The 11,959-nt window shown below is 47.1% G+C and overlaps 1 protein-coding gene across 1 annotated transcript in view; it reads left to right on the top strand.

Moving 5' to 3' along the window:
- The first annotated feature begins 10,298 nt into the window (after nucleotides 1–10,298).
- The window catches only part of Rassf6 (Ras association domain family member 6), a 53,149-nt gene continuing 51,488 nt past the window's right edge, over nucleotides 10,299–11,959 (top strand). The window contains exon 1 of the mRNA XM_026785028.1: nucleotides 10,299–10,483. Coding sequence (XP_026640829.1) covers nucleotides 10,299–10,483 — 185 coding nt within the window. The remainder of the gene's footprint in view (nucleotides 10,484–11,959) is intronic.

The following is an 11,959-nucleotide window of genomic DNA, read 5'->3' as shown; positions in this document are numbered from 1 at the left end:
CTAAACAGAGGTTTTCAAAGTAAAATAATCAACTTTTTCCTCCTTTTTAAAAAGTTTGCACATATCACTCGGGCATGGTGGGAGATGCCTGTGATTCCAGGATGAACAGAGACTAAAAGGGTTCGAGGCCAGCCAGGGCCTCATAGCGGGACTCTGTCTCAATAAACAAATATACATTTGCTGACACTTTCAAGGTCACAGACTGAATTAGAAAGGCTCACATGCTGGGCTATGTGGGAGCATGCAGCACGTGTTCTGAAATATGCCACAGCAAATCCGCATGACCCTTTCCAAAAGCAGGTCCCGAAGCTGAGCATAGTACCCTCACCACAGCGTGTGAGAGGTAGAGGCAATTCAAAGTCATCCTTGGTCATCATCATAGGTAAAAGGGGGAGCCGAAGGCCAGTCTGAGCTACATGAGTGTCTCCTTTCTCAGAACAAAGCAAAACATAAGCCCAAATAAACCATCGCTCAGGCAATGGCTGACCAGTCTGGAAGCTGGAGGTCAGAGGTGGGTACTGCTGCTAGCTGGGCAATGAGGGGGAACCTGGAGGCCCAACTCCTGCTGTCCCACTGTCCACCCAATCCCTGCTGGGGTCCAGCTCCCTGCATCCCATTGTCCCCTGCATCCCTGCTGGAGTCCAGCTCCCTGTGTCCCACTGTCCACCCAATCCCTGCTGGGATCCAGCTCCCAGTGTCCCACTGTCTCCCTGCATCCCTGAAACCCTGCTGGGACCCAGCTCCCAGTGCACCACTGTCCACCTGCATTCCTGCTGGGGTCCAGCTCCCAGTGTCCCACTGTCCACCTGCATCCCTGCTGGGACCCAGCTCCCAGTACACCACTGTCCACCCAATCCCTGCTGTGGTCCAGCTCCCGGTGTCCCACTGTCTCCCTGCATCCCTGCTGGGGTCCAGCTCCCTGTGTCCCACTGTCTCCCTGCATCCCTGCATCCCTGAATCCCTGCTGGGACCCAGCTCCCAGTGCACCACTGTCCACCTGCATCCCTGCTGGGGTCCAGCTCCCAGTGTCCCACTGTCTCCCTGCATCCCTGCTGGGGTCCAGCTCCCTGTGTCCCATTGTCCCCTGCATCCCTGCTGGAGTCCAGCTCCCTGTGTCCCACTGTCCACCCAATCGCTGCTGGGGTCCAGCTCCCAGTGTCCCACTGTCTCCCTGCATCCCTGCTGAGACCCAGCTCCCAGTGCACCACTGTCCACCTGCATCCCTGCTGGGTTACATGTCACATACATGCAAGGAGTGGCTCTCCCCTGGTTCTAGAACTCTTTCCCCCCAGAGGAAACTTAGGAAAGATGGATAAATGAGATGAAAGACCTATTTCCTCCGCAGCTCACGGAATGACAATTAATGTTGTCATTTGCCTTGTATTCCCTTCTCTTCAGCTGGCGCCTGCTAATCTCTAAGAGTCTCTTCTGGAATTGTGAGTCGGAAACTTGTCCTAAAGCTTTAAGGGTTGGATCTTCTTGGGCCACAATTTCTGCCCTTTTCTGATCATCCAAACCACGCAAGAAAGCACCAAGCAGCACCAAAAGACATCATCTGAATTCAGTCTTCTGGAATAGGATCCCAAATAACACTATGCCCGGTCCAAAGACACTCAGGGGATAAGGGAATCAGCTCATGACTGTGAGACCTGCTCAGGAGTCACCAACATGACAGAGTATTAGAAAAATCCACTCTCTAGAGATAATACCAAGAATGTGGTTCCATCAACAGATACATAGTTGCCTGAAACCTGGGCCTTCCTTCATGTGGAGCAGAATCCACATCTGGAGGAGTATATGAGTCAAGCAGACAAAGTTTGAAGAGACGTGGACCATAGTGACGTATGTGACAATTGTGCTTTCTCTCCTGCCAGCTCTGCACTCTTCACGATTACAAATGTGTTCTCTAACATCCATCGACGTTAGCTATAGCCTCCAAGAGGGTATCAACCTCCAGTCACCCGTGGCCTAGCCAGCAAGAACAAGTCACTATCATGGCAAAGTAACCCAGACCATCAGATGAAAAGGGAGGAGAAGAGATACAGGGTATGTAGAAAGGGATTTGTTGGGACTGCTGGGTCAAGGCCCTCCATCTTCATAGAACTTAAATCCCACCCTGTGGAGCATGAGTTTCCCAGTGACATTCTAACACACCAGACAGTCCTTGCTCATGTGACTCAGAGTGAGGTCACTGACATGGAAGATCAATGTGATAATCGTGGAGAAGAGTTTGGATTGTATTACAGCAGAAAGGAGAAGAACCTCATGGAAAACTCAGGAATGTGTATAACTGCTCAGTCCACCTGAGGACTTCTTTGATGAAACTAGAAATGAGCACTCTTGCCGAACTGGTGGCTCCTAGCAGTGTAACTGAGGTGGACTCGTCTGTTCTGTCAAGCGTGGTGGTTTACATGGGCAGGACTGTCTCCTGGCTGGGTCTGCGGAACAACCACTTACCAGTTGCATCTGGTTAGTTCAAGCTATGAAATATGAGGGCCACCATCTATCTAAATGTGTACTCTAAATGTGTAAGGCTGGCATTGATTTTCCCTGCCTATCTGTGCTTCCGGGTCTTATTTGGGCCAAGGTAGGTAGCTGGCAAGGACGGGTTAGGTGCACCCACTGACTGTCCCCACTAACACAGCTCCCACTTGCTGCCCACGAATGTTATTTGTGACGGCAGTCAAGTACACATATCCCAGTTATACTTAGAAACAGAGAAATGGCTTGGAGGAGGGTCAGTTCATGAGTTCACAGACTAAGAAAGGCATGACGACTTCCCACGGGACCACCTGGATCTAGTCACTTCCCACAAAGAAGGGCAGTCAGCTGGGACCAGGTCACATCTTAACCACACGGACGCCAAAGAAGCCCAGAAAGAGAGCGACACGTTTAACGAATTAACAAAGGCATGTAATAAGTTACAAGATGAAATAATCTTGTATATGTATTTTTAAAACATATTGCTTCTCATATACAGCCGTGGGATTTCAGTCACACTCGGTGTCTACGCACTGTCCCTATTTTCCTGACCCTCCCTTTACAAAAGGCAGTGAAGCTGAATGCTAATTTCATATGGAAAAAATACCAAAACTGTCGTGCCATTTGAAGATTTTTAACAACTAGTCCCTGCTAGAAATACAGAAAGTGTCATGCCCCCTAAGTTCTCCCATGCTCTGAGAGTTGATCCCTCACACCATTCCCAGCCTCTAGCAGGCTGTTTTCCGCATCCCAGCACTACGGTTTGATGATTGTAAGAATCCCTTATGATTGAAACCGTGCGTCATCAATCCGTTGCTTACTGGTTTCTCAAGTGCAGAATGACATTCTGAAATTCACTCATGCTGATGTCTGAATGAGTCGCCTCATGGTGATCAGTGATGTTCCGCTATATCGTCAGACACCACGGTTTACTCAGCTCTTAGAAATGTTTGTGCCTTTGAATTGTTTCCATCTGGGCATTTTTATTGTGAATAAAGCTGCCAGGAGCATTTTCGACAGAGCGCGTAAACAAGTTTGCATTTCTCTTTTCACAAGAAGAGAAGTCAGCAGATGGGAGTCTGAAATCCTTCAAGTTTGGAAGCCCCTTGGATGCTTAAGGCCAACACTATGTCTGAAGCCCCTGTAAAGGTCACAGATGGGTGTCTAGGTGGGCAGTTTCCTTCTGTACTGTTCCTATGTATGTATGAGGTAGCATAGTCATTGCTAGCTTCCTCTGCAGTGTCAAGAGTGGTCCTGTGAATGGAAGGAACCATTGGGGGATTTTCTAACTGAATGAACATTTGGACAAGCCTCTCCTGGGTAGCTGTAGCTGGAGAACCCCTGAAACAATATGTTCTTTCTTTTTTCCCACGGGCAAGCTTTTGTCTACCATCCTCTTCTCTCCCTCCTCCTTTCTTCTGGTTGTCATGGGGCCCCAACCATTTTGGTCCCTACGTCCTGGTATCTTGCCAAGCCTGGACATTCCAAGTCTCAAAGCTCTTTGTGCCTAACTGCCTCGGTGCCACTTGGGGGCTGTCAGGGGAGGAGGACATTGACTGTTCTGTTCCAGTGGAGAGAGATACCCCTCCCATCTCTTAGCATGCCCCAAAGCTCCACCCTCTTTATCTCTCCTCCAACCTGACTCTTCCATATACATGTCTTTAGGGAAGCAGAAAGGAGGATAATTGTACCTCTAATGATTTCTACTAGAAAGTAGAAATTTCCTAGGATGAAGGAACACAAGAAATAGGAAACGAAGAAGGGGAGATAGACGGGGTAGCGAGGTATCTTGATAAACTGAATGTTGTCTTTGCATCTGGGTGACTATTTATCAGGACTGTTCAGAAAAGACTAGAAGGAAGGGGGCAAGGGAGAGAAGAGGTTGACAAAGGTTGGGGAAGGAGGAATAGCAGATCGTTGCATGAGTTCTCCGGATGAAGACACAATGAAAAAGGCTCCTCCAAACCTTCATAAAATCCTTCCAATACTGACACATTCATATCAAACTTGCTGCTTACTTGAGTATGACCTTGGACCTCTAACTGACTCATACCAATCTCTTAAAATAGTAATGATGCCTCTGAACCTAAAGGGAGCCATGGTAGCGAGATGTCCCCACCTCAGAGAATACTGAGCTTTCTGTTTCTACCAATCTCTCTATATCCTAGGTGGTTTTGTACTGTTTTAATCTTCCGTATTGTTCCTTCCACCCCTGCAACTGATAGCCCAGTCTCCTGCGCACAGGCTAAGGGATCAAGCTGATCACTGTTCCTCCCTTATTTGTCACAAGATGAAAGGGTACAGTGAGGCCTTTCTGAGAACCCGCCACAGTGGTTCTCATAGTGGCTGGACCAGTCTGCACTCCTACCAGCAGCGAACGAGGGTTCCCCTTTTCCCACATCCTCACCAGCATAAGCCGTCATTTGCTTGACTGACCTTGGCCAATCTGACTGAGAAAAGATGAAATCTCAAAGTAGTTTTAGTTTGTATTCCCCTGATCACTGAGGATGCTAAACATTTCTTGGACATTTGTGTTTTACCTTTAGAGAACTCTCCGCTTAGCCCTGTACCCCATTTTTAATGGGAGTCACCTGTTTTCTTGATGTTTAGAGTTTTTGTTAGTTCTTTACAAATCCTAGTTCTAACCCTCTACCAAATACACAGAGCTGTTCCTATTCTGTAGGCTGTTGTTTTGTTCGAGTGATGGTGTCGTTTGCGATGCAGAAATTTTTCAGCCTTGTGAGGTCCTACTTATTAACTGTTGCTCTTAGTACTGCCAGTGTCTTGTTCAGAAAGTTCTTTCCTGTGCCCGTGAGCTCAAGCTATTTCCTACTTCCTCCTATAAAGCAGAATCAAGGTGTCTGCTCTTACACTGAGGTCTTTGACCCACTTGGAGATTTTTGTGTGGATGTGCATATGGATCTATTTTCATTCTTCTGCGGGCACCATTCGGTTTGAAAAATACCACCTGTTGAAGATCCCGTCTTGTGCCCAGTATGTTTTCTTAATCAAAAACCAGGTGCCCACGGGTATGAGGAATTATTTCGAGGACTTCAATTCCGTGAACAAATATGTCTGCTTTTATGTCAAGCTCTCCAGCAGTTCTAATTATCCATGATTGTTTTAGATATTCTGAATTTTGGGGTTTCCATATGAAGTTAAAGGTTGGCTTTTTTTGGCATTTTTCTGTGAAGAATGTGTTGGAATGTTGATAGGAATTGCATTGATCCTGTGGATGGCTTTTGATGGGGGTGGCCATTTTCACAATACCAATCCTACAAATCCACAAACATAGGAGACCTTTTCACCTTCTGGGGCCTTTTGCAATGTCTTACAGTTGTTATTATAAAAGCTTCTCACTGGCAGCAGTGTGAAGAACAGGACAGCAGTATTAATTGTGTCATCACAACGTCTTGTGAGTCTCTTACCCCAGGACCTCAGCTGCGCTCTGGGACAGTCAGCTGGACCAAGTTCCTCTCTCTTTCAATAGGGGACAGTTCTCAGGTAGTCAAAGAAAATACCAATGTAGCCTGCAAAAGAAAAGGAGAAGATTCCATGAGGTGCTGAGAAGAGAAATCAACAAGAAGGGCTCAAGCAGGGATGCATGAATCTCACTGTGAAGGCGGGAAAGAATGGATATCGCCAGTGGACAGGGCAGGGAAGACCAGGAAGGGGAAATGAGGATGGGAACAGGAGGGATCAGGTGGGGGTGGGGGGAGCGTGCTGGGAGAAACACCTGGATTCTGGGGCATTTCTGGAAGGAGCTAGAATGCTAGAGCAGTGGGAACTCCCAGGACTCTGTGAGGATGGCCCTAAGACTCCTAGTAACGGGGGATATGGACCCTAAACCAGCCATCTCCTATAACCAGGCAAATCTTTCAGTGCAGCAGCAAAGCCTTCAACCTACAATTTGTGCTGCCTACAGGATGGGATGGGGTAAAAGTGATGCAGAAATTGTGGGAGTGACCAACTAATGACAGACCCAGCTGGAGACCCTTACTCTGAGAGGGAGCTCCCAGCTGAGGGCTGAGACCCAGAGGCTGGATACCCCAGAGACCCAGGATGCAACCAAACACCCCTGGCCAAACAATAAAAAGCCAGGGGATGGTTTATAATGATATTCCACTATGCTCATAGATTGGTACCTAGCCCAACTGTCATCAGAGAGGCTTCACCCAGCGACTGATGAGAGCAACTAAACATGAGGCGGAGCTCAGAGAATCCTGCGGAAGAGGGGGAGGAAGGATTGTAGGAGCCAGAGAGGTCAAGGACATTACAAGAAAACCCACAGAACCAACCATCCTGGGTTCACAGGAGCTCACAGAGACTGAACCAAGAACCAGGGAGCCTGCATAGGACCGAGTTAGGCCCTCTGCGTATTTGTTTCAGCTGTGTAATGTGTTCTTCTTGTGATATTCCTAACAGTGGGAGCAGGGGCTGTCTCTGACTGTGTTGCCTGTCCTGGGGACAGATTTCTCATATTGGGTTGCCTAGCCCAGCCTTCATAGAGGAGGAGGTGCCTAGTCTCACCGCAACCTGATATTTCTTGGCTGCATAATATTCATGGGAGACACACCTGTGTCTGAAGAGAAACAGTGGAGGAGTGGGTGGGGGCGTAGAGGGGAAGTGGAGGGGTGAATTTGGGAAGAGGGGAGGGAAAACTTTGGTTGGGATATAAAAACAAAAAATAAATGACCCCCCCCCAGCCAAAAAAAAAATGAATGAATAAAAGAAATCATGTTTGCCACTAGAGGGCGCTACAGTCTAAGTTCTAAAATGTGGTTGCCTGCCCTTGCCATGAAAATACTGGTATTGTCCCCTGTGGTTGGTTTTCCTGTATGGTACTCACGAATCGTACTATGCTAGCTTGTATCATACGATATGAATTTATATGGTACATGCTTGTATTTCTTTAGGAATATAATTCTTATTTACTATTCTATTTTTAATGGATGTCTATGATTACAAATGTCAATGAAATGATCCATAAATACTGTGAGACATCAATAAAAGAAATGCCAGCACATGAAATGACATGTACTTAAATTGAAGCAAGATAAAGCCTAACTCAGGAAGATCCAGGCTCCTTTCCTGAAAGACACATGTCAAAGTTGAAAGGTCATGGTGGTCAGTCCGTCTGGTCTCCTCAAAGCCTAGGATGCACCCTGCACATTGTATAATCACTCAGGAAAGTGTCTGAAAGGACGAGACACGATTCTATTTCACATATGCTTGCAGCTAGCTGAACAAGAAAATTAATTAGATGTTCCCAATGTCAAACACCAGGAGCCCTGACTGCCCGCGGCAAACTAACTGTGTGTTTCCTAAATGATCAGGACTTAATCAGAATCCGCGGGCTGCAATGATGGGAACTGCACTTTCAAACGTTTTAACTGATTTATGTTTTAGTTACATGTAAACGTGTGCGCGCCTGCTTTTCTGTGTGTGCATGGCGTACACTTCCCTGGAACTGGAGTTCCAGGTGGTTGTGAACCACCGTGCTGCCGCTGGGAATCAGACCCATGTCCTCTGGGATCAGTCCCCATTTCAAACTCTAATCCTAGATGAGTGACTTCACCTGGGCAGGCGTTAGCAACACGAGCTCTCAGTTTCCCTGTGGGCATCTGTGTCAGCAATGCTAGACTTGAGGCCCAGCTGTCTGTGTTCTAGGACATCATTGGGACACTGACGCTTTTTTACATTTGAGAAGCAGTGCTGTGTGCAGGGCCCCAGGCCAGCTAACCAGGAGAACTTGAAATTCAGGACCCCAAGTTCCTTTGAAGTTTACTGGGCAGGCAGTCACCATAAAGGTAGACCTCTCTTTCACAAACCCCACAGGATCTTTAGCAAGAAGCCCCTCTTGGGAAATGCAGAGGCCAGTAAACAGTCATTTAAACACTCTCTTGATTGCTCAGACAAGCTGCTTTTCTGCTCGGAGGAAAAATTCTGAGGCATTACGAGCTGTACATTCAAACTCTTCCAGGGCAGAATGTTGACTATTTAATTTCCTAAACGAGGGGCCCTTAAAGCAAATTGTACGTTAGGACAGTGAGAATATAATGGATCCCACAAGGAAACAAATGGGGGAGGGACAAGCACAGAAGCCACCCATTCCAGGAAGTTTGGAGATTTACTGCGACTGTGTATGGCATGGGTTTTCCCATCTTGTGGTGACTGCCCCCCCCCACACTGCACCTTCCCCTTGCTAAACAGTAAAAGCTATAAATTCCAACTTGATGATCTCCACCTGTAAAACACCACTCAGCAGTCAAGAACTACAGAATGTAGAATTTGTCTTGTTAACAGCCTGAGAATGGACTGAGTTGGGAAATTCAGGGTCACGAGATCCTCTCTGCTTTGCTGCCCAGGCGAGAAGCAGGGCCCAGCTTTCCTAAGTTCTGTGGCTGGTAAGCCGGAGGGTCAGCTCCCTTGTCTGTCACAGACGGTGAGGGGCAAGGAGTAAGAGGGGCAACTCGACCCCCCCCTTACAAAACAGGTAAGTAGTCAGGACAGCTCTCACAAGCTCACAACTTGGGGGTTGGCTGACCCTCAGCCCAGGCAACAGGGTTGGCTCTATTGTGCTGCCCAGGCAAGGTACAGAGCCTGCTCTCCCCAGCACTGCAGCTGGGGAGGGGCAGGAACAGCTCTCCCACACTTAGGTCCTTAGGGCCTGCTCTCCCACCTGCCTCTGGTGTAGGGAGATGGAGAGAGAGGAGGGCACCTCACCCCTGCCCATGCTGCCATATGTTGAAAGGAGCAGCGGGGCTGTGTCCCGCCACCCAGCGCCCACACGGCTAGCTTTATACCCGAAATAATTACATGGAAACTGTATTCTTTTAAACACTGCCTGGCCCATTAGTTCCAGCCTCTTATTGGCTAGCTCTTACATATCGATCTAACCCATTTCTAATATCCCTGTAACACCATGAGGTGTCTTACCAGGGAAGATCTTAACCTGCATCTGTGTCCGGTAGGAGAATCATGGCGACTCCTTAATCTGCTTCTTTCTCCCAGCATTCTGTTCTATTTACTCCACCTACCTAATTTTATGTACTATTAAACGGCCAAGGCAGTTACTTTATTTAACCAATGAAACAACAAATAGAAAGATGACCCTCCTCCATCAGCCATATGGCAGATGAGGGAAGGAGCCCAAATCTCCCATGCTCACCTGTGCCCCTGTCAACAGGATCAGCTCTGCCCTGCTTCCCAGACCAGTGTAGGGCCCACTTTCCCAAGTGCTGCAGCCGGTAAAGGAGAGAGTCCGCTCCCTTGCCAGCCGGAGGTGGTAGGGGCAAAGGAAGGGCATCTTTCCCTCACCTCTGCCCCTACACTGTAGATGAGGGAGGTAGTACAGCTATGCCCCTCTCACATCCTTGGGTCTGTCTCACCCGTGCCCCTGCCTCCAGGTTCAACTCTACTACACTGCCCAGGGGAGACACACAGGCTGCTCCCCCAAATACTGCAGCAGCTAAGGGAGTGAATCGGGTCCCCCATCTGCTTGCAGGTGGCAAGGGGCAAGGTGAGGAGGGCATCTTCCTCTCACCCACACTACATGGCGGACAAGAGATGTACAGCCTGCTCTCCCATGCCAGGCCCTCACAGCCCGCTTATCTATGCCCCTGGGAATAGATTCTACCCAGGTAAGGTGTGTGTAGCACTGTTCCTCTCTCATGAGTGCTTCAGCCAGTGAGGGGCAGGGCCAGTTCTTCCTAGTGTTGCAGCCAGTGAGGAGCAGACCCAACTCTGTACAGCCATATCCTCTCAGCGTTGGGTGGTAACAGGAGCCACAGACATCAGACCTTGGAGAGTAGACCATGGCCATGAACCCTGACATGGGGCCTGAGATCAGCCCGGGCCCAGACATCACCTTGGTTCTGGGTGGCAATCAAGTCACCCACTTTATCCAGCTCCTGGCTGCCTTCACTCCTTCAGATATGCCTCTGACCACAGGACATGAACCATTCTGTCTCTCCAATACCACACCATACATTTGTTCACCGTAACAGTGCCCATCTGCCCAGCACCACAAGGCTCCAAGGCAGGTCTGCATTTTCTCCTGGAAACCCGGGACAGCCTGCCCTGGGGCTGTGTGTGGATCTCTTTGCCCCTCTCAGTCTGTCATAGCGCTGGGCAGGAACATCTCAAGCTTAGCTCTACATAAAAATAAACTTTATTTTCAAAATGCAAAATACCAAATAGGCATCCCACCTCAATGGTTCTGTCAGAAAACTTCAATTTGAAATGACAAGAAGCAAATATAACAGTAACTACCACAGTAACATTGTTCCTGACACACGATTTAAAAAAATGCAACCCACAGCAAATTAAAAAAAAAAATGCCAACATCACACTGACCCCATGTAAATTAGGAGGACTTCACAGATGTAGCCAACATCCAACAAAGGAATCTCCCATACGAGATGTGTATGGAAGAAAAGTTGTAGACAGAACTTTCTGTCCTGCCCAGTCCCGCAGCCATTCAGTCCCAACAAAACACACAGAGGTTTATATTAAGTATAAACTGTATGGCCTATTAGCTCAGGCTTATTATTAACTAGCTCTTACGACTTAGCCCATAACTCTTGTCTGTGTTAGCCACATGGCTTGGTACCTTTTATCAGTGAGGCATTCTCATCTTGCTTCCTCTGAATCTGACTGGTGACTTCAGACTCAGCCTTTCCTCTTCCCAGATTTCTCTTAGTCTGGTTGCCCCACCTATACTTCCTGCCTGGCTACTGGCCAATCAGTGTTTTAGTAAACTAATACAAGTGATAAATTTTTACAGGGTACAAGAGCATTATCCCACAGCAAAAAGAATTTAAATCAATATATTTAATAATATTCTTATTAGTCACATAATCTCAAAAACATTGGAAAGTTTTTTTATATTAAAATAACAAGTATGCACTTCTTCACACAATGAGTGAAGTTTTGATTTACAGGAAATATATTTATTATTCATATAGCAAAACTGAGGGAAATTATACAAAATAAAAATTATTTTTCTTTAAAGTAATCTATAATAGTACAGGAATGCAAATCTTGGGAAGTATTTATCAGGTCAGACTTGAAAGATGTTGCCATTAAATATAAACAAACACAAATCTTACTATTTGTCACCAGATTCTCTAAGATTTAATAACTGATAAATCACATAATGGTCTTAAATCATATTTCAAACAGTAACATTTGCTTTTACTAAGTGAAAACTCTTCAGTCTAACAAGTGAGCCCTAAAATCTACAAGCACATGAAAGTTCACCTCAAAACAAAACAAAAAGATCAACCTTCTACGTGATCTAAATGATAATGTTAAGAGAGTTAAAAAAAAATGCATGGGATAAAACCGGACTCACTGAATATGGTGGACATTGAGGGCTGCTGAGAAGCCAAGGGCAATGGCACTGAGTTTTGACCCTACTGCATGTACTGGATTTGTGGGAGCCTAGCCGGTTTGGATGCTCACCTTCCTAGAC

This window comes from Microtus ochrogaster, linkage group LG1 (assembly GCF_000317375.1).
Source record: "Microtus ochrogaster isolate Prairie Vole_2 linkage group LG1, MicOch1.0, whole genome shotgun sequence".
Taxonomy (NCBI): domain Eukaryota; kingdom Metazoa; phylum Chordata; class Mammalia; order Rodentia; family Cricetidae; genus Microtus; species Microtus ochrogaster.
This window is presented reverse-complemented; position numbering and strand designations above follow the sequence as displayed.